General features: G+C 46.2%; 8 protein-coding genes across 17 annotated transcripts; 5 read left to right on the top strand and 3 right to left on the bottom strand.

The window, feature by feature from the left end:
- The first annotated feature begins 2,174 nt into the window (after positions 1-2,174).
- LOC108154735 (histone RNA hairpin-binding protein) lies at positions 2,175-3,355 on the top strand. 2 transcript variants are annotated; one of them, XM_017285103.2, is made up of 3 exons: positions 2,175-2,447; positions 2,509-2,658; positions 2,725-3,355. In XM_017285103.2, the coding sequence occupies exons 1-3, from the start codon at positions 2,292-2,294 to the stop codon at positions 3,160-3,162; spliced, it is 744 nt and encodes a 247-aa protein (XP_017140592.1). In that variant the 5' UTR covers positions 2,175-2,291; the 3' UTR covers positions 3,163-3,355. The 2 variants fall into 2 exon arrangements, with proteins under 2 accessions (XP_017140592.1, XP_017140591.1); XM_017285102.2 differs by having other exon boundaries at positions 2,176-2,447; positions 2,509-3,355.
- Positions 3,356-3,553: 198 nt separating this feature from the next.
- LOC108154732 (eukaryotic translation initiation factor 2D) lies at positions 3,554-5,573 on the top strand. Its single transcript, XM_017285098.2, has 2 exons — positions 3,554-4,126; positions 4,185-5,573. Exons 1-2 carry the CDS (start codon positions 3,727-3,729, stop codon positions 5,507-5,509), a joined length of 1,725 nt encoding a protein of 574 aa, XP_017140587.1. The 5' UTR covers positions 3,554-3,726; the 3' UTR covers positions 5,510-5,573.
- On the bottom strand, positions 5,559-6,684 carry LOC108154736 (phosphoglycerate mutase 1). The gene is made up of 3 exons (XM_017285104.2): positions 6,491-6,684; positions 5,937-6,434; positions 5,559-5,875 (listed from the first exon to the last, which is right to left on the bottom strand). Exons 1-3 carry the CDS (start codon positions 6,591-6,593, stop codon positions 5,709-5,711), a joined length of 768 nt encoding a protein of 255 aa, XP_017140593.1. The 5' UTR covers positions 6,594-6,684; the 3' UTR covers positions 5,559-5,708.
- Positions 6,685-6,775: 91 nt separating this feature from the next.
- LOC108154734 lies at positions 6,776-8,035 on the top strand. Its single transcript, XM_017285101.2, has 2 exons — positions 6,776-7,026; positions 7,107-8,035. Exons 1-2 carry the CDS (start codon positions 6,923-6,925, stop codon positions 7,876-7,878), a joined length of 876 nt encoding a protein of 291 aa, XP_017140590.1. The 5' UTR covers positions 6,776-6,922; the 3' UTR covers positions 7,879-8,035.
- A 651-nt stretch (positions 8,036-8,686) lies between these two features.
- Positions 8,687-9,857, top strand: LOC108154733 (UDP-xylose and UDP-N-acetylglucosamine transporter). 2 transcript variants are annotated; one of them, XM_033388965.1, is made up of 2 exons: positions 8,687-9,189; positions 9,262-9,857. In XM_033388965.1, the coding sequence occupies exons 1-2, from the start codon at positions 8,834-8,836 to the stop codon at positions 9,830-9,832; spliced, it is 927 nt and encodes a 308-aa protein (XP_033244856.1). In that variant the 5' UTR covers positions 8,687-8,833; the 3' UTR covers positions 9,833-9,857. The 2 variants fall into 2 exon arrangements, with proteins under 2 accessions (XP_033244856.1, XP_017140589.1); XM_017285100.2 differs by having other exon boundaries at positions 8,688-9,857.
- Positions 9,858-9,876: 19 nt separating this feature from the next.
- LOC108154727 (aminopeptidase N) lies at positions 9,877-16,875 on the bottom strand. Its single transcript, XM_017285090.2, has 8 exons — positions 16,423-16,875; positions 12,979-13,694; positions 12,763-12,918; positions 11,982-12,698; positions 11,255-11,918; positions 10,992-11,197; positions 10,617-10,925; positions 9,877-10,546 (listed from the first exon to the last, which is right to left on the bottom strand). The coding sequence occupies exons 2-8, from the start codon at positions 13,674-13,676 to the stop codon at positions 10,318-10,320; spliced, it is 2,979 nt and encodes a 992-aa protein (XP_017140579.1). The 5' UTR covers positions 13,677-13,694; positions 16,423-16,875; the 3' UTR covers positions 9,877-10,317.
- Positions 16,876-17,150: 275 nt separating this feature from the next.
- LOC108154737 (UDP-N-acetylglucosamine transferase subunit ALG13 homolog) lies at positions 17,151-17,953 on the top strand. Its single transcript, XM_017285105.2, has one exon. The coding sequence runs from the start codon at positions 17,222-17,224 to the stop codon at positions 17,759-17,761; it is 540 nt and encodes a 179-aa protein (XP_017140594.1). The 5' UTR covers positions 17,151-17,221; the 3' UTR covers positions 17,762-17,953.
- LOC108154728 (V-type proton ATPase 116 kDa subunit a) lies at positions 17,768-24,716 on the bottom strand. Of its 8 annotated transcripts, XM_033388962.1 has the most exons (13): positions 24,620-24,716; positions 24,001-24,155; positions 23,762-23,938; positions 23,564-23,692; positions 21,598-21,698; positions 21,082-21,123; positions 20,479-20,605; positions 19,260-20,415; positions 18,984-19,201; positions 18,789-18,794; positions 18,477-18,687; positions 18,245-18,416; positions 17,768-18,181 (listed from the first exon to the last, which is right to left on the bottom strand). In XM_033388962.1, the coding sequence occupies exons 2-13, from the start codon at positions 24,115-24,117 to the stop codon at positions 18,079-18,081; spliced, it is 2,559 nt and encodes an 852-aa protein (XP_033244853.1). In that variant the 5' UTR covers positions 24,118-24,155; positions 24,620-24,716; the 3' UTR covers positions 17,768-18,078. The 8 variants fall into 8 exon arrangements, with proteins under 8 accessions (XP_033244853.1, XP_033244852.1, XP_033244855.1 ...); XM_033388961.1 differs by lacking the exons at positions 21,082-21,123; positions 21,598-21,698 and adding an exon at positions 22,586-22,743; XM_033388964.1 differs by lacking the exons at positions 21,082-21,123; positions 21,598-21,698 and adding an exon at positions 22,586-22,677.
- Positions 24,717-24,833: the final 117 nt, after the last annotated feature.

Here is a 24,833-nt window from a genome sequence, read left to right as displayed (position 1 = left end):
ATGGATTCATCAATCGTACAAAATTGAGTGGGCATGGCTAAATGTTCCATAGAGATAGTATTATTCAACGGAACAAAGAATTGGTCGTTTTTTGAATCGAATTTAAATTCGCCGCAGTTCGCCGCAGTTCGCTTTAGCAACAATGAGTCCCATTCCATACACAATGCTGCGGCAACATTTACTTGAAAACCGTTTTTTGGTCAAAATAAAATACTTACAAGCAATTTAAAGAAGCAATCTTGTAAAAAATGTATTTATCTATGCGATAAAGCTAAGTGGGAAAATCTATATAGCTTGGCAATACCCGATTCGCCGCAGTTTCGCTTTAGCAACAGTAAGTCCCATTCCATACACAAATGTTGCTAATTTACCAGCAACATTGCAACTGTTTTTTATTGAACTATTTTGCTTAAACCTTGTTTAGTCAAAATACAATAAAAGCAAGGACTAAAAACTGGCCAGTTAAGTAGAAAATTGATTCATTAATTGTATAAAATTATGTGGGCATAGATAAAGGCCCGGTTGACAGCATTTAAATCCTTGTCGCTCACATTCAAAAAAGTTCGATTTGGCGCGCACCACTCGGTATATTTTTCAAATGAGACCGTATATTTGGGTATTTATTTGAATCCCATTCCATGCACAAATGTTGCGCATTCCATACACAAAAGTTGCAGCAACATTTACTTGAAAACCGTATTTTAGTCAAAATAAAATACTTACAAGCAATTTAAAGATGTTAGAAAATAGAAAATGTATTCATCTATGGGATAAATTTAAGTGGGCAAAGCTGAAAACTCAATATAGCTTGAAATATCCGGATTTGGCAATACCCGGTTCGCAACAGATGAGTCCCATTCCATACACAAACATGTTGCTAATTCCATGAACACATACCCTGGGGAAATGGATGATATAGAATTGCGGAAATGTGTTTCATCCCATGCTCTAATTAATGCAGAAACTAGTCAGTATCTATTTTAATCAATATTTTGCAATTAGTGGTCCTCTTACAGAGACAAAGAAGCGCTACAGGGATCAGGTTTTATCTACAAATAACTAATCAAATGCATGAATAGACCAAAAAAATGCAATCTAAAACAAGGCCTTTATTAATTACATTTGAAAGCAGCTTGGAAAACAGCATCTTAATATAATATTAACGAAATAGGGTATAAAAACGCCCATGCCCTGGTTGACAACAAATGAGTCTGCAAATACCAGCAACATTGACGTCACAACCTGCGACATTGAACATTTTTGTTGAAATCGTGTTTTTGTCAAAATAAAAAACATGCAAGTACTTAAAAATAGTTAATCTTGATCAAAATTGTTTCAGCAATCATATAAAAATATCTGGCCAAAAATAAAAGATCTATATAGCTGAGAATCTTTGACGGAAGAAAGATTAACCAAGAATTAGTCGTCATAACCGGTTCAGAACAATGAGTCCCATTCCATGCACACATGCCCTGGGGGAAATGGATGTTATAAAATTGTGAATACGTTTGTCTTCCAAGGCTCAGTAGGTATCAGGATCTCTATAAATATATACAAGATACTAATAATGTACTTGAATATGTCTAAAGAATATCAATTTGAGAAAAGCTCTTTATAAATCACGTTTCGTCTTCATATAAAATTAACAAAATAGGGTATACAAAGGCCTACACGCAACATAGCGACTGTTTTTTTATTGAACTGTTTCGTTTAAACCTTTTTTTACGTAAAATCCAATAAAAGCAAGGATTAAAAACTATCTAATCTTGTAGAAAATTTATTCATCAATGGGATAAAACTATGTGGGCATTGCTGAGAGATTTAGTTAGTCAGCATTATTCAATGGAATATCAAAATTGAGCAATATGAACGAATTTCCTTTTTCGTTTGTTTTGATTGACCTATTTCGCTATTTGTTTTTTGTTTGACTTATTTCGCTAAAACCTTTTTTTACGCAAAATGCAATAAAAGCAAGTGTTTAAAATAAGCCAGTCAAGCTGAGAATAGTTTAATTATTCGGATAAAATTATGTGGGCATGGCTAAATGTGCTATATATATAGTAACATTCGACGGAATATCAAAAACTAGTAATATATAAAATATAACTTGAGTTCGTCAGTATATTTACGGTATCTTTTCAAAATGAGACGGTATATTTTGATATATCTTATCAGTTGCTCACAAAACAACAAAAAACGCGCGAACGCAGCAGCACAAACAAAATCTGTCACAGTTTTTCGCAATATAGTTTGTCTCAATATAGTTTGTCTCAATAATACTAAGTAACGTCATGCTCTGTGAAGATCAACTGATGTCGGTGGACAACACACCAATCAAGGGCTCCGTCAGCCTGAATTCCTCAGCGTCCTCCATTTCCATAGATGTGAAGCCCATTCGGCAGAGCTGGGCCCAGGAGGTCCGTGCAGAGCTGGGGCACAGTGACGAGGTAGAAAGGACGCGCTGATCTTGGCTGAGACCACACCTAACCATCATATCCAACATTTTAGGCATCCACTTCGCTGAACAGCAGCGCTGGCAGTAGCAATGCCGACCATGGCCAGGTAATTGTGAAGAAGGAAGCGACAGAGGTAAAGCTGGAGCTTGAGGTTGGAGGTAACCGTGGGATGGCATTCGAGTTTCTGGATGATGTAAATGAGGTAAAATTTGACCGTCTGCTTAAGGAGGAAAAACTAAAGACCCCCTACAAACGACGCCACTCGCAGACGCCTCCGACGAATGAAAACAGTCGCTCCAACAGCCCGAACAGCAGCTTGTCATCCGGCAATGGTGATGCCAATCCCAAAAGCAAGCAAAGCAAGTTCAAGGGGCACAAGGAGGAAAAACGCGTGCGCCACAACAGCTATACATCGTCGACGTCATCATCCTCTTCGTTCACCGAGGCTGATCCAGCCGTATTGTCGCGTCGTCAGAAGCAGATCGATTACGGAAAAAACACGGCCGCCTATGAGCGGTACACTGAAATGGTGCCAAAGGCCACACGTTCGCGTGAGGATCCTCGCACGCCAAACAAATATGGAAAGTACAGCCGCCGCGCGTTCGATGGCCTGGTCAAGATTTGGCGCAAGAGTTTGCATTTTTATGATCCGCCTACCCAACGCCGCGGCGATGGCGATTCCAATTCCGACTCTGATTCAGATTAGGAAAACAGCAGAGCAGAGCAGAAAAGGCTTTCGAGTGGTTAAATGTTTCAAAGGGGGTAATGTAATGATTACTAAAAATAAGTACAAATTCTATGAATCTAACGCATTAAATTTACTATTACAAAGGCGTCGTGTACATAGAATTGTTACCATATATGTTTTGTTGAATAAAATGGCGTCTACATCTTCAAAATTTCTACCTGAAGAAATTGGGATTGCCTACCAAAAAAGGATAGCACATTTTCTACAGGGAAGGGGAAATCGTGACCGTGTGTTCTCTTTGTGAACGAGATGGGGCTGTCCACTTGCTACTTGCCAAAATTTTAAATTTAACAATACCAATTATATTTAGCTCAATCCACACTTTGATTTAATGTACTATGAATATGTAAAGGAATATTCTTATATTTCCTTATTACCGCTTTGCTTTTGAGGGAAAAGCTAGATCTAACTGAAAAGACGCCAAGAAGGGCAACACTGCTCGCGAGTTGTTTGTGTGCTCATTTCGTAGCATGTGTTTTGGTTTGAATTATTTCATTCCTTGCGAAATATTACACGGTGCAGATGTTTCTAAAGCCATACAGACCCAAGAGCAGTGCGGCCCTAAAGGGTTCGGAGAGCAAGAAGTTCCGACAGCGCCTGGAGTTGGCTTTTCCCAATATTTCCGTGGATCAGCTGGTGCCGGCAAAGGCTGCTGTCACGCACGTAAAGATTCTCACCCATGGCGGTGTCCAGAGCATTGTCTACTGCGTGGACAAGCAGCCCATGTTCTTTGAGCTGGATGGCGGACAGCTAGTGCCCACATTATACGCAATGTGGATCATACCCAGCATTTTGCCTTATTACACGACACACGAAGGCGTCCTGCCAAAACTCACCAATGGCGCCGACCTGATGCTGCCGGGAGTGGTTCCACTGGGCGTTGGATTGAGCATGTACGGACACTACAAGAAGGGGCAGTTGAGTGGGTTATTGGCACCGTCGTCTGTTAAAGCTCCCTAGTAACCTTTTCTGTATTGCAGTGGCCGTAAATCTAACCAACAACAAGTCGGCGGTGGGTGTGGGACAGTTGGCCCGTTCCAGTGATGACTTGTACATGTGCGGTGGCCATGGAGTGGCCGTCAAAATGTTGCACTTATTCGGCGACAAACTCTGGGCCCATGAACCCAGTCTGGTGCAACAAATACCGCTGGTGAGGACCAAAGCCCTGTCGACCGATGATTTTCCTGCCCTCGGCGCTGAGGCGAAACGAGAGAAGACACCAAAGGCCGAAGTTTCGGAGGCGCCTGCAGCACCAGATACCTTTGCATCTGTGACACAGGCAACGGACGGAGAGGAGCTAGAGTCCGGCACCGCTTTATTGTCTCTGGCTGAGGAAGATGACCACGATCCCGCGGACACAGCGCCGGCAGCAGAATCAAATGAAGTGCCGCCCGAGTATATACTAAGAAACGCCTTTCTGTCTGCACTGAAGAACAATGGAAAGAAATTGCCACTGCCCCTGCTGACCAGCAACTTTTACCGACTCTACGTGGTGAACGAGGCGGCCGAGCAGATCGATCTGAAGAAGACGCGCTACAAGAAACTGTCCAATTTCCTGGCCGATATGGTTGACCAGGGCTTCATTGTTGTGCGAGAGGAGAGCAAAGGCGTGGATAAGATTATTTCGGTGGATCTGGAGCACCCCGAGCTGGTCAATTTCATAACAGACGTGAAAGCAAACGAAGCGAACGGAGCTGCGTCCGAGACGCCCCTGTTTCACTCGGAACTGAAGGAAATGTACATAGTGTCGGATGTCACGGCGGCCTTCTTCACGAAAATGAACTTCAAACGCGGCGAGGGCATCCCTGTGGGTCAGGTCAAAAAGATTGTGCGCGAGTATGTGGCCAAGCACGGACTGCAGGATGTGAAAACCAAGCTGGTGCGCCCGGATGAGACACTGCTGGAGCTGTATGGCAATCGGGAGGGCACGCTCAGCGAGGTCTGCTCCCTCATAACCAGCAAAATGGAGCACTCATATCAGATGTGTAGCGGCAAGGACACGAGTGGCAAGCCCATGATACAGATGTCGCTGGCCACGCGCTCCGGCAACAAGAAGGTGACGCTGGTGAGCAACATCGAGGCCTACGGCATCATCCTGGCCGAATTCATAAAACTGTGCAAGCAGGGAGCCGCTGCCAGCACCAGTATTGTCAAGTTGCCGCATCAGAAGCTCGAGCAGCTGCAGATCCAGGGCAACCAGGTGCGTTTTGTGTACACGCTACTCACGGAAACATACAAGGTGCCTCCCAAGTGCATATTGGGTCTGGAGCTGGCGAAAGATGGCAAAAAGAACAAGAAGAAGTGATGATGTCTGACAATAAATAACGCGTATGCCGCCGTTGGAGCCTACGTGGTTGTGTTACAATAAATTATTTATTAACTGTAGAGTGGGGGAGATGAACCATTTTAACTGCTACGAGAACAACAACAACGATTATGGTTATCATGAACTAAAGCGTTGTCAGAGCATCGTCTGATAGAGCCGGATCTGTGTGGTTTTTGGTTTACTTGGCCTTGCCCTGGGCAGCGACAGCCTCGATGGCCTTCTTGACGGTCTCCTCATCGCCGAGGAACTGCATGGACACCACTGGCTTGAAGTTCTCGTCCAGCTCATAGACGAATGGTATGCCAGTGGGCAAGTTCAGGGCCATGATGGCGTCCTCAGACAGATCTGGAAAGATAAGGGGCATCGTTTTTGGCTCATTCAATTTCAAGTATATGTCGAAACTCACTATCTAAATGCTTGACGATGCCACGCAGACTGTTGCCGTGCGCTGCGATCAGGATGCGCTTGCCCTCCTTCATCTGGGGAATGATCACTTCGTTCCAGTATGGCAGTGTGCGTTCGATGGTCAGTTTGAGCGACTCAAACTGGGGGAACTCCTCGGGCTTGGGCCCATCAGCGTAGCGGGGATCCTTGACAATGTTGTCGTAGTAGGCGTGTCCGGGCTCCATTGGTGGTGGCGGTGTGTCGAAGCTGCGGCGCCAGATCTGCACCTGAGCCTCACCGTACTTGGCGGCAGTCTCCGCCTTGTTCAGGCCAGTGAGTCCACCGTAGTGACGCTCATTCAGACGCCAGGTCTTCTGGATGGGGATCTCCTTGTGGCCGCTGGCCTGCAGAATGCTTGCCAGGGTAACCTGAGCGCGAGTCAGCACCGAAGTGTGGGCCACATCGAACTCCAGACCAGCGTCCTTCACGGCCTTGCCCGCGGCCTGAGCCTCCTCCTTGCCTGTCAATCAATTAAAATTAAGTATACGCCATGTTGGATAACTAAAAGCACCTTACCCTTGTCGCTCAGATTGGCATCGTACCAGCCGCAGAACTGATTCTTCTGGTTCCATTCGGACTCGCCGTGGCGGACCATCACAATCTTGTACTTTCCACCCATATTTGCTGATCGGAGTAGGCTGCGAAAAATTGTGTATACCTTTCGGGGCTGCTTATAACACAGCACTGTCGCTTTTCTTTCAATTTGCTCAAATATGACCTACAAGGGGCCTCCTCAAGGTCGGACTTGTCAAACGCGGCACCCGGTTGCATTTTAGTGGGTGGATTTCGCGGGTTGGCAGCCCACGCCGCGCAACAAGTTGGCAGCCACGTTTTGTGTGTTATCAACGACTGTGCCATCTCTAGCTGTGTTTTGATTGCAAAGAAACTCTTTTTTGTTACATTTTGACGAAAGAATAATTAGTTTTCTCGTTAGTTTTCAATTAAATCATGTCCGTCCCGGTAACTGCCCGTTGCAGCTGGACCCAGACCGCTGGAAAAGAGCTGTCCAAATTGGTGCCCACACTCCTGTCCGATGACGATGTGTTTGTAAAGTAAGACAAAGGATTTCACGCCCCACAAAACTGGTTTACATATTCAATTATTGTACATACAAGTATTCCTTTGTCCACAGGCCCGACCTAGATGACGTGGTCAATGAGAATCTCGCTGTCCTGTTTTCCAACAATGATGTGCCGCCACCGCCCTGCGAGCTGCATTTTGAAATAGTTCCTCGTTTCAAAATCGCCGCCCTCACGCTCGTCTGCAGCGCGCCCAAGGTGGAACTATTTTTAGGCCCATTGCAGGAGTACTACGAAACTATCTATGGCATTTGCCTCGAGGAAGATGACGACGAACTGCCGATACGCCCCTATCGCTATGATATGGAAATTGATCGCTCCGGCATTGCGGTTATAAATCTCAAATTGCTGACATCGGCCAACGAAATCTGCGTTTATGGAGCCATCCTGCATGTAGCGCCGAATCCGAATGGCATTACCACACAGCTGCAGCGACCTGTGGACTTGCAAAAAGTCCAGGAACTGCTCCAAAAAGATGGCACTGGCGATAGAAAATCCAAGGCAGAAAAGCGCGGAGAGAAGCTGCAGCAGTTTATGTCCCTCATGAAGGGCTGTACGACGCCGGCGGAGACGCCATCTACAGTCAAAGCGGAGGATCTCGGGGAGAAACCGCCGCCGGAGCTTATGTCCCTGATAAAGGGTTGCACCACGCATGCCGAGACGCCACCCCAGAGTGTAGCTTCAGATTTATCCAGCCTCCAGTCGCACATTGACAGGAAATTCGAGCAGCTAGAGCAACTGGTGACGAAAAGACTGGAAGCGTTTGAGGTTCAGCAAACGGATAAATTGAACCAAATTATTGAACTACTGCAAAGTAGGAACTGACATCTCGAATCTATACCCAAATGTATTCATCTATTGTTTTTCTTGTACATCATATCATACCTATATGTATTTGTATTTTTCTGATACGCCCTATGACTATTGGTGCAACTGTTTCGAATGTGATTAAACGAAATTTTCATTTCCATGACTAAATTTACTTTCATTCGTTTTTGATTGTGGATTGCTGTTCCTCCTGATGCCCTCGCTCTTATCGTCACTCTGGATGCGAAAGCGGCGAAGCGATTCTGGGTTGGACTCTGCCTCCACTCGTCAAGAGGTCAAAGTGTTGCTCATAGAAAGAGTTTTCCCGACAGTATATTACATAGAAATAGTAATTTTTATTATCGTTCAACCGCCATACGCGTTCCACATGCAGCACATTGGCACTTCGACTCCATTGTTGTGTGCAGGTTATCTGTTTCCAAGTGTCTGGACTACAATTTACTTTTGTTTTATTTTGTTTACAACTTTTATTTTACGTCTTATCTGCAGTGGCGGGTATCAGCTGTTCTAGAGATGGTCGATGGACTATGGATAACCCACTGTTTGCCTTTCTTCAGACACTAGCCATATCGTATAGAGATGTGCCAGTTCATACACCGAATATATCGGGTCTTCAGGGTCTTCAACTCGTATACATACTTGCCATCATTTGTCTATTTCACGTTTTCTGATGCGAATGAGAAGAAAATAAACATATACACACACATGCATACTTTCAGGTTCTGTCTCTTAGGCCGTATCTGGGATCTAATCCACAAAGTTCGCTTGCGACATGTTCGTTGTATGAACTGTATGCACATCTCTATACTGTTTGGTTAGTGGTTCAGAACTTGGTCGAAACGCTGGGTTGGCTTACAAGTTCATCATAATGACCAAGATCAACAACAGTCAAGGCCAACCGGTACCTTAATGTTCACTGGCTTATTTCTAGTTTCGCTTTGATAGCATAAAGATGCAAATAAGTCCTCGGTGTGCATTGGCCATTGGCGGCGTTCTAGTGGGCTGCTGCAGTGGCGGAGTCTTTCTGGAGCTGTTGGTAAAACTCGATCCCGGCATTGGAAACCTCGTGACCGCGGCGCAGTTTGCATTTATAGCCTTGGAGGGGCTCATCTTTACATCCCGGCTGGGACAGGCTCAGCGTAACATCAGCCTGCGGGACTATGCCCTTCTGGTGGCCATGTTCTTTCTGACGAGTGTGTGCAATAACTATGTGTTCGAGTTCAAAGTGTCCATGACTCTGCACATGATCATACGTGGAGGCTCCCTCATATCCAACATGTGCTTGGGCACAATTATACTCAAGAAAAGGTATCGGTTGCGCCAGTACATATCGGTCGTCATGATTAGTGTGGGTATCTTCATTTGCACGTACTTCTCCAGCCGGGATTTGCCTGGCCACAGCATCGGGCAGAGCGGCGCCACCGATGCAGACGTATGGCGGTGGCTTGTGGGCGTGACGCTGCTGGTTCTGGCCCTTTTCGTCTCTTCGTACATGGGCATCACCCAGGAGCTGCTCTATCGGCGGCATGGAAAATGTGCCCGCGAAGCCCTCTACTACACCCACCTGTTGCCACTGCCCGCCTTCCTTTTAATGCACGACAACATACGGACCCACTGGCGGCTGGCCTGCGAGGGTGAGACGTACACACTGCCTCTGCTGGGCGTGGCGGTGCCACTGATTCTGCTCTATCTGCTGGGCAACGTTCTCACGCAGCACCTGTGCATTAGTTCTGTGTATGCTTTGACCACCGAGTGCAGCTCCCTCACCGTAACACTGATCATAACCCTGCGCAAGTTCATTTCCCTGGTATTTTCGATCGTTTACTTCCGCAACCCCTTTACGATCTACCACTGGCTGGGCTCCGTGATGGTCTTTGTGGGTACCCTTATGTTTGCCGATGTCCCAAGGCTGCCAGGAAGCCGGAGGGCTGAACCTTTGAAACGCGACTGATGAGTGACGACTGATCTGGTTGAGATTTGCATTCCAATTTACAATCCATTTGCATTCCATTTAATTCGATTTACATTTAAGTACAAGTACGGGTATATATGGGTAGGAATTACAAATTATAAATTACAAGGCTCTCATAATTGTAATGAAATAATAATAATAATGAACAAAGTACGAGCATACATTAAAAAGTACAAGAAAACATCGATACGATACGAGGCAAGCGCTTCAGCTTCAGCATTGGACGGACGGTGGCCGTCGTTTTTTTCTTTTTTATCTGTCTGCCAAAGGCCAAAGGCCTTCTTTGGCGAAACTCAAACATTAAAACACTCGATATACGAGTATATATAAATACTAAATATAAATGCATTGGTTGCCCAAGACACGAACTTAAAGGTAAATGGTACTCGTAATGCAGTTGCAGTTGCAAAATATTAGAATAATACTGCTGCAGCATTGATCCAGCTAAGGCCGCCCGATCGTGCTTACGTTTCTTGGGCCTCGAGCTTCAGCCACTCGACAATCGACTTGTAGTTGCGGTTCATCCAGTCCACGCTGGTCTCCACCTGTTCGACGATCTGCTGGATGGGCCTGTCGTAGTCCCAGTGGGCATCCTTCACAAACTCCTCGAATTCGGCCAACTGGAACTTGGAATTCATGCGCTTCGTGGCAAACTTTAGCAATGTGTGTATGTTGGATATCTGCGATCCCATGCTGGAAAGAAAAATCAGGACAAGTCCCCTATTAAAATCGTCAAATCATCACGCTGGTGGTGGTTCCTTACTAGGTATTGATCTCATGCCAGTTATTGCGTAGGAAATCAAAGGCTATCTGCTGGCCCACCACCGTATTGGAAACAGCAGCAAAGACCCGAAAGACATCCTGTTTGCGTATGTGCTGGCCGGCAATGCCACGACGCAGATAGCGATAGAGCAGCCAGGGCTCCTTGGAGCACCCAAGGGCACTCAGCAGCAGCTCCTTCTCTGCCGGAATGCTGGTTTTCAGATACCGCTCGAAGGCAAAGTCCCATTCGTATTCGGTGCCATATTGTATGGCTGAACAGTAGACAACACCCCGCAGATTGGGACCAATTCTGTGGAGAAAGAAATCCATTCTTTATGGTCACATTCGATTGATAAAAGTTTGAGGATTTCCTTACGGATTGTTGGCATCGGGATTGGGTGTTTGCACCCAGTTTTGGAAATGCCTATTGCTCTCGGAGATGCACTCCTGGTGCCCCAAATGGCAGGCCATATTAAGAATTTCCGAACGTTTCAACAGCAACAGTATATCCTCGCTTTCCCTCTGCGAATCCTTGAATCCCACTTCATCATAGACCTTTCGCAGTTGTTTCAACAGGTAGTTCTAAGGTAAGAAATCCTAATAAGTGAACAAAACTCTTAGAGATGTGCCATCCCATACCTTAAGCAGATCATAATCGCCAGAATTGACAAACATGGAATCTATAAAATTGAAATTCGTGATTGCCGCCTTCCACGGCACATGGCCTGTCTCGTGGCCCAAGTAGCGGGTGAGATTCATGGCCGTGCCATAAGACAGGTACGAGCCACGTGCCAGATTCAGTACATCGTCGATTAGTTGGGCCCGATTGGCCGGTGCAATCTCCTCAAAGCGCTTGGGATCCATTAGATGCTCGGTGACGGCTCGCCAGTTGTCCAAATCGTAGTTGACGCGATAGTAGCCCGTCTGCTGGATGTTGAAGATGAACCACTTGGCGGTGGAAAGATTCCGATTCTCCAGCTCGTACTGCTTCGTGCGGGGCATCCAAGTGGTGGGGCGGGTGTTGGCAAAATTCAATTCCGTGTCGGTGGTAAAGGTGATGGGTATCCACCAGAGCAGGCCCTCATCCTCCTTTGTGGTGTTGGTGTAGACGAAACGCACTTGCTCGAGCCGAATGGCATTCGTGTTGGGATGTCGCGAGATCTTCACCACCGGATAGCCCGTCTGCAGCGTCCACGTGTCCATGATTTCCTTGACACTGGTGCTGTGATCCAGCAGACCAGAGGATTTCGCCTCGTTCGTCAGGAAACGCCAGAGATCGTCCTGCGTGGCTGAGTTGTAGGCCCTGCCAAACAAAATGGATGTTTGAATTGAGGAGGGGAATTCTTCAAAAGAATGTAGCACTTACATCTCCTGCAGATACTTGCTGAGTCCGCGGCGAAACACTGGATTGGTCAGAAAGTGTGCCATCATTCGTATTATGGCCGATCCCTTGGCATAGGATATGCGATCGAATATCTCGGATATCTCCTGCGGATTGAACACCTGATGGGAGATCTTGTGCGATGAGGAAAGTGCGTCCAGCTGGAACACCGTCTGCAGTTCATTGACAACAAACTGGTCCAGCTGCTTCCACTCCGGTGCCACGGCATCCGCCGTAATGTACTCCATGTAGCTGGCAAAACCCTCGTTCAACCAGATGTCCGACCACCAGCTAGGCGTCACCAGATTCCCGAACCACTGATGGGCCAACTCGTGACCCACCACCGAGGCCACACGCTGCTTGTTGTTCGCCGTTGCCACACCCGGATCGTACAGCATTGTCGTCTCGCGGAAGGTAATCAATCCCCAGTTCTCCATGGCCCCCGCCTGGAACTCGGGCAGAGCGATCATGTCGATCTTTGGCAATGGGAACGTGACATTGAAGAAGTCCTGCAGGAAATTTAGTATCTGGGGAGCCACGCTCAAGGCATATTCCGCTGACTTAATGGCATCGGCCCGTGCCCACACGGAGATGTTGCCCGAGGAGATGTGCGTAAAGTCGGATATGGCATACGCCACCAGATACGTGGACATGGGCAGCGATTCGGCAAAATGATCCCACACATAGTTGGCTATGGTTTCGCTGTGGATGCAACAGAAGAAGCATTAGTGGGGCTCTTTGGCATGGTAATCCCTGAAATCCTTACTGGTTATTGGTGGACACAATGGGCATATTGGACACAGTGGTCATGTTACGGGGCCGGGCAATGTGCAGCGTAAAGTTTGCCTTCAGAGCCGGCTCATCGAAGCAGGGAAAGGCGCGTCGGGCATCCGTGGCCTGGAACTGTGTGGAGGCGACCCACCTGAAAGCGGAACCAGAATATAAACCAGATGAAACCTCCCTGCAGGACCCTAGACCCTACCTCGTCTCATTGAGCACCTCGTAGGAGCTGCGATAGAATCCCTGCAGGTAGTCCTGAATGATCCCATCGAAGCGCAGATGCACCACATATTCCGCTCCCTTCAGCAGCTTGTCGTACAGCTCGATCACAAAGAACTGCTTGGCCCCCACCAGGTACTGTTTGTGTATCCGCAGAGTGTCCTTGTCGAGCTCCCCTTTGGCCAGCACCCGGTAGACGGCTGCATCGCTGCGCGAGATATTCAGCTCCTCTGCGTGCATGGTGATGTTGTAGCAATCCTCAAGCACTCGTATGCGGATCTGCACGGTGCCGGCGAAGCTAAAGTTGCCGCTCAGCTGCGGCACCAGTGTGATGTTGTACTTGAGCGGCTGTATGGAGCGGGGCAGGCGCACATCCCGATCGTACTTGGGCGGTCCCTCGCTGTGGCCGTGGCGCAGCTTGTGCCTCAGATGGACACTGGTGCAGACAATGTCCTCGCCGCTCGTCAGTTGGTCGCATGTGGCAAAGTTGTAAACAATAAGGCCCACGGCCAGCAGGGTGCACAGAAAGAAGGCGGACAATAGCACGGCTGTGGTCAGGGACAGGCTGTAGTGTCGGCCCTGCCGCGAGAAGCTGGTCGTTGTGGTGGTTGGAGCGGATGCACTGCCAGAACGATTCTCCATGCTGAGATTCTCGTGCAGGGGCATCTCCTTGACGACCATCTCGAGTGCAAAACGATTCTGCAAGACAGGAAGAAGCTATCGATTAGTAATCAGGATCTGGGCTACACCACTTCCACTTCCACTTCCTGCCTGTTGTAGTGTGGTGTGGTGGCAGCAGGTAATGTAATATCCAGCTGCAGGTTGCCTGCAATCACGACAGTACGAGTATTATTCTCTCCATTTAAGTGGTTTCTCTCTGGTGGCTCTGTGTCATGTGTCACTGCCGATCAAACTGGGCAGCCCTTTCCCGTTTTGTGGCTGGCTAAAGGAAGCGAAGCCACAGGAAAAAAGGGTAGCCCGCACCACCGCCATCAGTTCTGCCTGTCTGTGGGGTAAGTAATCGTTTAGTTAACGAAACCTGCGAAGGGGAGTGGCCAAGAACGTAACGCTGCCATTAGCTCATCCCCGCTCGCTGTATGATTAACAACGGGTAGCAACAAATCATTCATTGTTCATGTAATGCTCGTAGAGACAATCCCTCAGGCAGACAGCTAAAGATATATTCAACTGTCGCTTTTGCTAGTCCCACACCGCAGTTATGTCACGCAATGGGTTTTTTTGTTTTGTCGTTAGATCCACAAAGCTAACGCTCTAAAGATCTACATAGATACTCGTATATTCTACTTACGAGATTCGCATAACCATTCGCCAAACAGTGTTTTCCCGTCAACGTCATTTAATCGTCTGATATTTCCCCACTAAGAAATTCCGCTGGCAACTTGTTCGAAACTGGTCCAAGCAACATAATAATACTATGGTTTAGTGGTCTGCGTTGGTAATTCCATATTTGAAACGAGGAATCACTTACGCTTATCGAAATTTCGGCAGACCAAGGGACCTTTCTATGCATTCGTATACTGCTATAGGGGGCCATATTTTATTTCTACATAGAAATACACAGAATGTGTCTTTAAGAAGACAGAAAGTTCCAGGAAAATACCTACAAACATGTTGAATAAAATTGAATTGAGACTCGACTCGAGACGCACAAGCGAATGCTTCAAAAGAGAAGGCCGGATCTTTTTTTATTGTTGGACTACTACCAAATTCTCCTTGAATTCTAATAGATTCAGATATTTAAATCCTTGATCAGCTTGAATCTAACCATGTCCTTCTTTCCTGTCTTTCTGTCTGTATAATCTCGAGGATTTTGAACACTTTAAGAGGTATGAAAACGACATTAAACGATTAGAACATTGTTAAAGATTAAGTGCCTTATGGTCGAAATATTTACTATATTGTACATTCAATAACAAAATGTCAATCACCCTAGGTGGTGGGGGGCGTGACCTTTCATCTGCAATTCAGCGAGAGATTACGGGGGCTCAACAACAGACCAGAACAGAACAGAACAGAATGTCCGAACTCCCGACGTCATTATCAATTGGCAAAAGTTTAAGTTTGAGAATAAATTGAGGAGCGCAACAACAGCGCCATAAATCAGCTTATACGAACGAGCAGAGCGGAGCAGAGAAGAGCATTCATGCAAATATGTCCGCCCCGACTAATTGAGTTATGACATTAATTTGATCAGCCACTTTTGCTCCTCTGCCTCCCCCTCATTCTCCTGCTGTTCCTGTTTTTTGTTTTTTTTTTGCAAATTACAGCAATTAAACGCCGACAACTACTACAGAAGTCAATCCCCCTGACCCGATGCTGACACGATGGCTGACCTTCATGGAAATAAGGCTGCAAACGATATGACGCCCATGGGGGGATGGGATGGGAGATGAACGGGTGTGGACTGACTCCCGCTGGGGATCCAATTTATGGCTATATTTCATTGATAAACTGCGTACAAGCCGATGGCGAGGCGATGATGATGCAGCCATATGGCCATACATATATTTGTAGTCAATTAATTAATACAAGGACATGGATGCCGTAGCGCCTTTGCGTCTGGCAGAAAGAGAGAATGTGATTTTTCAGAGAGACAGAAAAAGGGGGGAGGGTGGACAGTGTGGTCTGTTTCACCGGCTAAACGAACATGTAAATATTGCTTCCGTCTCTCTCTCTCACACCCACGATTAAGACATTAAAACAAATTTAATCGCTCATCGCTGTTCCTCTCCTCTCCCAGTAGCAGCAGCAGCAGCATCAAACGGACACCAATACCAATAAAGACAGAATTTATTGGGCGCTGAGCGATTTCGGACGTTCGTGTGGGTGGGGGGCGGTATGCATGGGTGTGTGTGCCGGACACAAATGAAGAACTGATCTCGGGTTGGGCGCCTCGATAATTTGCACTACTAGTCTAATTGTATTTCGAGTGTACCAATATGATTTCTACAAATTTGTATATGCAAAATATTATATTATTATTTTTTCAATGAATATTTGCGATCATAAAAAGACATGCCGACCGCCAAGGAAAGTTTTTTGCTTTTAATTTATGGATCCTGCGTGAGAGCATAATTATAATAGAAGAGAGAGCGAGAGAGATGCGATCTAGCGTACTCTGTAGTCTGGGAAACTGTAAATATCTTTTAATCGTTTCCAGATGCCGCCAAGTGAAGCGCAAATCCACCAGCAAACAAAAACTTGAAAACGGCAAAAAAAATAAACAAAGTTGAAAGTGTGCAGAAATAAAAATTAAATTAAATGAAGTGTTGATTAGTCAATTACTTTCCCACACACGGCCACACAAACAGAACATTTACCTACACACACACATTCAAACGCACTGCGTCGAAGAGCAATTCGAAGAGCAAGAGCAAGTAAGCAACGTGAGAATAATTTAATTTACCGTTTATCCCTTCACTGGTTTCGCTTGTTTACTCTTTCACACCTTTACTGTTATGTTGGAGACAACGACGACACCCACGCAAAAGTGCAGTAAATCGCATTTGAGTGTGGTCACCCACACATAAAAACCACAAACACAATTACACTGGCAAGAGAAAATTTATATATGTACGTGCATATATTCGAATAAATATTTATGTATATGGCCGTAGTGTAGTGGGCCAAACTTTTTCAGGCGCACGTTGTTGATTGATAATTGAATTAAATCTTAACAAATCACACTTCCCCAGCACTTGTGCGCCGGCGTGCTGAGCTTGCAATTTGTACCAGCGACCACGACGTGGACCACGACCGTTATATGTACCGAGCAAGAGAACACAACAACCGTTAAGCTCAACGGCTGAGAACAGAATGCCAGGCAGCCCATCAGACCGTCGCCAGCTTCACCATCAGCGCCAGCCACAGCATATCAGGTAGATCGTGAAGCTCATGCGAAATAATGTATGTGCGTGGGTGGCAAAATGAATGTGAACATTATATGAATTGAGTAAATATGTTTATAAATACAAAGTCAATAATTTAAACATATACATGAACCAGAACATATACATAAAAGTAACGGTTGAATCGGAAAGCTCTAAAAAGAAGTGCTGCAGGGTGACCGTTTTCGGTATGTTTTGACGTTGAAATCGAAAAAGATATCGGTATATCTCATCAAGCTTTCGGTATATTACGGTATATTTTAAAGTTTTCGTTAGATCAGCTGTAATGTAAAAATAATAATAAAGAAAACTTGTTAAATGCATTTAAAAACCGTTTATGTGACTGTTGGAACCACAAAATTTGATGCGCTCATTAAGGCCGTAACGTCAGAGGCGGCTCTGGAAGCCCTGCAATCCCGTGAGTGCCGCAAACTCATCCTGCAGCATGGCAATTCCGAGCCGGTGCCAGCGGATGTGTCTCGACGGATAAGCCAGCAATACGGCATCCAATTGGAGCAGTACACGTTTCGACCCAATATTGAGGATATTAAGGCCTCCGATTTGATCATTGGCCATGCCGGTGCCGGCACCTGCATGGATATATTGACCAACGGCAAGGCTGGACTCATTGTGGTCAACGACGAGCTGATGGACAACCATCAGCAGGAATTGGCCACGCAGCTGGCCTCCGAGCAGTACCTCCACTATTGCAAACCCAGCCAGTTGGCCGTCCAACTGGCCACTCTGGATTTTGCGTCGCTCAGAGCCTACGAGTCGGCCAGCGAGAATATGCTGAAGTTTGTGAATGCCCTGGACGAGCTGATGGCCAATCGATGGTCACATTCCGCCAACAAATAGTGTTTCTTTTGGTGCTGACCCTTAAAGCGGGCGTTTTGCTATTTATTTATGAGTATACAAGTAGATATAATAAACACGGCAGATGACGACTACATAGAACATTAATCGATTATGTACTAGCATTTAACACACGTGCTTGGGGGCTATAGATATAAATTCACGATTATTGAACATTAAAGCGTACATATTTTACGTTTTTTTTTTGTTAAATTCAATTTCAATAGATCAGCTTATTTGGAGAGTTTTTCTAATTATAGCTCAATGAGACTCTCAGCATGCTTTGGTTATCGCTGTTGCTGCTTTTGTTCCGGGGTCTTCTACTCTTCTACTGCAGCAGATCCGTTTTCGATTATGGCATCAAATGAGAACGGCTGGAAAGCATAGCCCTGACCCTTGTAGAATTTGCTCTGGAACTCGACCCTAAGGAAAGAGGTTTGTTAAGCAGTTTTCTTTTGAATTGGAAGCACGCCACTCAAAACCTACCAGTGCAGACGCAGTGTGTGCAAGAACGCCGACAAGCCCTCCATTAGCACCAGAATGCCCACAGTGAGTATGGCCCAGAAGCCAAACACACAGGTCAATATGACGCCGCCGAACCAGCCCTCCTGCTTCAGACCAATGGACAATACCATGGTCCACAAGACCTCTGCCAGCTCTATGGGGGTATGCAAAACATTTGTCATCCATTGGGGGATCTCTTATTGGGAGAACTTACGTGCATGGGCTAGGGAGAGTGCCCACAAACGCAGATAGGAGGCAGTGTGAGAGACCGAACCCAGGACATATTCAATGGTGTGTATGCTCTGGTGTATGAATATCTCCGACATCTCCTCCTCTTCTTCGTGGGGTCCGCCGCCGCCATGTGGTCCGCCATTGGACACGCCACCAGTCTCCGCATCAGATGAGGCCCCAGCAATGGGCTGAACCTGTGCAGAAAGTGCAAGAAAAATTATGAGATTAGAGTCAGTGGATGAAGGGGGATCACACAGCAAAACACACAAGGGAGTAGTACTACGACACGACTAACCTCTTCCTTTAGTATTTGAATTGGTATTTACGTGTGGTTTGGTTTGGTTTAGTGGGAGTGGGAGTGTGTTCAATGGGAGGACAAAGCACAAATAAACGAGAAGCGGTTAGTATAAGTCTGGAGTCTGGAGTGCCATGTGGAGTGATGTTGTGATGATGTCTAGATGCGGTTGAATGCGTGTGAGTCACTACTTACATTGGCCAATTTGCGGGCCTGCATGATTAGCATGGGTTTGGCAAACAGCATGATGGGAATACAGCCGAGAGCCAGCAGAACGAACAGCACTTGGACAAAGTGCTGGCCCCAGAACATGTACACCCCGCATTCCGCGGGCGCAGCCTTCGGTGTGTTGAATAGCACCATGTCGATGAATGTGATCAGAATCGAGGGGGCACAGGCCTCAGAGTAGGGTTCTGTAGGAGGAAACGTTGTTTAATTGAAGAAAAAGTAATCTTTTTCGATGGAACCTACTCTCGTTGGTGGCCGCAAACTTAATCCATTTGATGAACATCAGCAGAACCATGTAGAAGAACAGCAGCAGAAGGAACATCAACTGGGGAATGAACTCGTAGATCAGGGAGATCCTGTTGCGGAAATAGGTGTGATTGTGCCAGCTCATGACAACGCCAAAGACCATGTGTATCACGCCGAATATAATCGAAATCTTCATCTTGTAGGCATTGTGGAAGATGATCTTATTGGATCCCGCCACCTGCCAAATCGGATCCATGCCAAACGGATACGGCGAGCCCTCGTAGTCCTCCTTGGGACTCAGCTGCAGATACTTGTTCTCCATCACCGTTGACTTGTTGTACGACATCTGCCAGTGGGAGCCAAAGATGTTCAGCGACTTGGAGAATATATCGTTGTAGATCATGCCCGTGTACATGGAGAATACCCCCATCAGAAATATGATGTAGCGACCGCCAAAGAATATGTTCCAGATCTCGTTGTCCGTCTTCTGGGCCGCGAGGCCCTTCTCCTTGCGTATCATCCACAGGCCGAACAACGCCATAATGGCGCCATGGCCCAGATCCCCGAACATCACCGCGAATAGGAACGGGAATGTGATGATGGTGTATGGGGCCGGATTCATCTCCCTGTAGCTGGCCACTCCGTACGCATCGATTAGGGCCTGGAAGGCCTTGGTGAACTTATTTGTTCGATTATAGGTGGGCGGATTCTCGAATGTCTGCATTCGATTGAGAATCGGCGGCACCGACGAGCCCGATCGCTCTGTACCACGTCGCAGGGCCAGCTGAATGGTCTCGATGTCCAGCAAGGGCACCCAGCACTCGGCAATCAGACACTTCTGTGTCACATCCAGATTGAAGAGATTCAGCGTGTGGTAGATGGCCTTGATCTTGCGCACCTTCACGAACCAATTCTTGAGGTTCTTGGCGGCCGCAACCAGCACGCGATGGCGATGATCTTGCGTCTGGCCCAGCACCGTGTTGAGGTCCTCGATGCGCGTCATCACACCCATGGCCATTTCACGACGATCGGCCGGGGCCTCTGGACAGGGATACAACGTGGCACGGAAGCCCTCGCATATCTTCTTGACGCGCGTCTTCAACTGATCGCCCTGGAAGAAGATGATGAACACCGACTTGTGCACCTGGTCGCCCTGCAAATGGTTTTGAATAGGAGGACTTGAGTACGGTTTGATTCTCTTAATCGATCGACCTACATTTGTGGGATCCTCCAGCGGTGTCTCAATCATGGCCTGGCGCAGGAACACATTGCCTCGACAGGCGCGCCACAGCATCCGCTCAAAGGCCGGCAATCGTTCGCGCAGTATAACACCAGCCACAAAACTAAGGAAGATACAGATTAGATACGGATTTTCCAAACGGAGGGGGTAGGACATTCAACAGAGAGAGACATTCCGGTTATTTACGACAAAAAAAAGGAAAACTAAACTCTCAAGCACAAAATTGACCAATGGAACACGCGCGCAGCACGAGCAAGGAGCATGAAATGAAGAGATCGAGAAGCGACCAAGGATCTTCTTGGGAATTGGACGGGTTGTAAGACGTTAGCGTGTTGTATTGGGGGGGGATTGGGATCGGGTGAGGTGTGGGGTGCGAGTGCGGGCGAGCGAAGCTAATGGCATGGTCTCTATATACAGCGACAGAATCGATCGGTACGAATACAAATACAAGTGGATGAGCGAGCGCTTTTTTTGATCGATTGAGAATGAGCAGTATTATTGATTGATTGATTGATTGGATTCCTAGACTATATCGGCAGTTAAGAGATGAAGAGCTTTGGTAGGGGCACGGGTACCAACCATGGAAGATAATCCTCACGTTCATTCGATTTTTCCATGTAACTAAATATTTGAAACCAAAGATCGGTTTTGTTTTTTTGTTTGTTGTTTGGACATTTGGAAAAGTTTATTGTGTGGGGGAAGAGAGGAAGCATAAGAAGAGAAGGACGTTTGATTTAGTTGTTGCTATTCTTTGTTTTTGGGGGTAGGATTTGCACAGAAAATTATTGCTTGAAACCAGACTCCTTCCATGCGATTGGAGCTGTTATTTGGATGTTCTGAGGGAATGGATTGTGGATTCGGTTCAGTTCGGTTTGGTTCTGTTTCTGTTGAAGCGCGGCAGTGGCGGCTTTGTTTTTTTGGCATTGGCGGCGGCAGTAAGCAATAATTTTGTGTGGCATTTGTTGAGATCGTACAAAGTTATATGGTTATATGTATAGTATATAAAAAGTTGTAGTAGGCTATGCGAAAGAACATATTTCTTAGGCCGATTCGGTGGAATGTGTGTGTTGTGCCTGCCAAATCCTGGATACGTACCCGAGCTGAACGGGGCCCATGGAAGCACCAGCGGTGCGCGCCTCATCGGTAATAAGGGCGCGCGTCATCGACTCGGTGGTTTGGTTCACACCGCCTTCTTGCTAGAAATTCAGGTTTTCAAAATGTGATTTCGATCTTTGCTTTTCGGCTAGGCATTTTACATAAGCTAAGTAGATACAACTTATGGCTAGTTAGTAGCTCGCTGGTTAGTCAAGAACCGCCTCCAAATTAGAATTTATACGAGTCGTATCGTGTGGATATGTGTGTGGATTGTTTGTTGGGGTTGGGTTTGGACTCTGGACAGGAGAGGGGGATAGTATAGTTGAGCATAGCCAAATGGATAGAATGGAAACCGACACCACAGCAAACGTTATGTAGATTATGTGCTTTTTTGAATTCGATTTTTATGTTTGAATTCGATTTGTAAGCTTCGATAGCCAAAGCCTATCGATACCGGAACTAACGTGTGGACAGCATACCGATAGACAGTTATTTATGGGACTGACACATACATACACACAAACACACAAATATATGTAAAATACTTTGTAACTGTACATATGGAGATAACACCTGGTGGGTGGGGGGGGACAAGGAATAGGCGGAACAGAAAAACACACAACTAGCTTCGGGCACCGACGCTTTAGATACCCTTGCAGATCGGTAATTGAAATCTTTTCGTTATTGTTGCTTCTATGGCACTGTTTATACAACTGGGAGACTTTTTATGCATAGAAACAGACAAACGGAAGGACAGAATAGATTTATAGAAAGTGACACCCTCTGCAAGAGTATCATAGAACAGCCGAATTGGAGAAGAGCAGGAGTGCGAGAACAAGAGCGAGCAAGAGTCGAGTTTGGTTTTTCTTTCTTTTTTTTTTGGCGATTTTTTGGCACTGAGTTTAGTTTTCCCATATTTGTTGTGTGGGGTTTTGCTTGTTGTTGCTGCTGCTGTTGTTGTTGGTTTTCCGACTACAGCAATATTTACCCAAGTTTCAAGTTCTGGCCCGGCTGGCTGGCACGCACCGCCTCCTCGCCCAGCAGCTGCGCCTGCTCATCCTCGTTCTGATTGTCGGCCATCTGCAGAAGGCGCCGATATTTGTTTGATGAATGGGGGGCACTCGACTGGTACACCGTGGGCACCGACTGACAACACAACCGGGGCGGCGGCGGCAGAACGGGCAGGACGGGCAGTACGGGGTGTGTGTGTGGTGTGTGTTGTTGTTTTTTTGTGTGGGTTGGTTTGGGTGTTTTTTTTTTTTGGTCAAGGTGTGGTTGGATTGATTGGATATATTGATTGATATGGAAAAACAAAACGAAAAAACGAATCATAAAATAACCAAAAAAAGCAAAAAAAGATCATTAAATTAATACTAAACAATAAGGAGAGGGGGGTCGGTCCTGGCAAACAGATAAATAATATATATATACATATATATATATGTACAGATTCGGCATAGTTGGAGGAAAAAAGCATTTGAGGGATCGAATCGAAACAAATAAACATTAACTGATATCTAACTAACACACGAGAATACAAAAAACAATTACAGTAAGTATTTTGTACAAAAATCAAACGAAGGGGAAAGCACATATCTCGTTTGAAGGCAGAATTGTGCCAAAAAAAAAGAACTTCACATCTGAGGGATGTGCCAAGAGTTGTGTTTGTTGTGTGTTGTCTTGTGTTTCTGGACTCAACCGTGGAATTGGGGCGGGGAATAGTATAGAGATTGCTTATGAAACCAAAAACCAGAGGCTGCTTGCCACACTTGTGTTGTCGGTGCAGGTTCTCGGGTTATTGCTTAGAAAAGTTAGTTAGTTTTTGTTGTTGTTTTTTTCTTTTCTTTTGAGACATAGTATGTTAATTGGAAATTAGGAATTGTCCGACGACTGGGACTGGTTTAATTTTTGGGTTTAGTGCCAACCTCCGCCACGTACTAAAGCTGCTGCGAAACCGCATGCTTACCTCGTCGAAGAAGACCTGCGTCTTGCGCAGAATATGCTTCAGTTCGGTCAGCTCCAGAAAGTTACGTTTCAATGCCTCGGCATTCTGGTTGACTTCCCTCAGCTCGTTCTCCAATTTCTCAAAGGTGGCCTGTAAAAAACAGACGTGAAGAAGCCATAGAAATCCATACATGCTCTTTCATTAGACTCTAGAACTCACCTCCAAGTCGATCATTTCACGGGGCTGTGGTGCCTCGGGACTCTCGCCCGTGTCGAGCATGGGAATGCCATCCTTCTTGATCTCCTTTTCCAAGTAGCGCAGCTTGCGCTCCATCTCATCGCAGCGGCGTACCTCATTGACGAACTTGCGCTGGAAGGCGTTCACATCGGGATTGAGCTGAGAAATAGATAGCAAAATAGGTAAATCCAAGATTCTTCGGACATATTGGAGGTACTCACATCACGGAACTGCACCAAGCCTAGCTCGCCCAACTCCGACACGCAGGCGTAGGCAGCCTCACTTTGTAGGAAGAGCTGGCACAAAGCCATCTCCTCGCTACGGAACAACGAACCCATATTTGCAGCCTTAAAAGCAACGCCTGATTACCGATTTTCTGCAAATTACATATAAATAAAAATGCGTATATTAAATGAATCATCATCAGAAGACGAGCAGTTTAAAGTTTGACTGGGACTCATTGCTGTGCGGCTATCTTAAATTACAAGAACACTGGTCTTTATATTTTTGTTGCCCCGCTCGTAATACTGATGTGATTATCGTGAGAGTGAGTGGTACTTGTCCCCGTCCAGACATCTGCATAATCAGTCCACTGCCTCTATACTATATCTGTATGTGCGACAGCCGATTCGGTTTCTATACCCCATACACATATTGATTTTTCGCTGCTGCAGACAAAAAGAAAGTGCTACGTTGTACCCCGCACTCGCACTCGACCCGGATGACATTTAGTTCCGCCCCTTTATGAGTCACAAATTCACTTAGTTTTTCACTATCCAGCGAGCTTTTCACTCGCAATTCATCCAGGAATATTACTGTTGTATTGAATATTCAAATTACCTATTAGTTTATAATATAAATAAATAAATATTTTCTGCACAAAATTCCAGCAAGCGATTCGACGAGTTAGTGATGTGATGCTGTATCGATGACTCTACCGATACTATTGATGGTAGCAATGGGATCTTTGCCATCATATGATATTTTGAAAAACACTAACAATCGGCACTATCGTTTGCAATTCATCATTGAGCGCTTAGCAAGTTGTGCTGGT

The sequence above is a fragment of the Drosophila miranda genome, chromosome 2 (assembly GCF_003369915.1).
Source record: "Drosophila miranda strain MSH22 chromosome 2, D.miranda_PacBio2.1, whole genome shotgun sequence".
Taxonomy (NCBI): domain Eukaryota; kingdom Metazoa; phylum Arthropoda; class Insecta; order Diptera; family Drosophilidae; genus Drosophila; species Drosophila miranda.
This window is presented reverse-complemented; position numbering and strand designations above follow the sequence as displayed.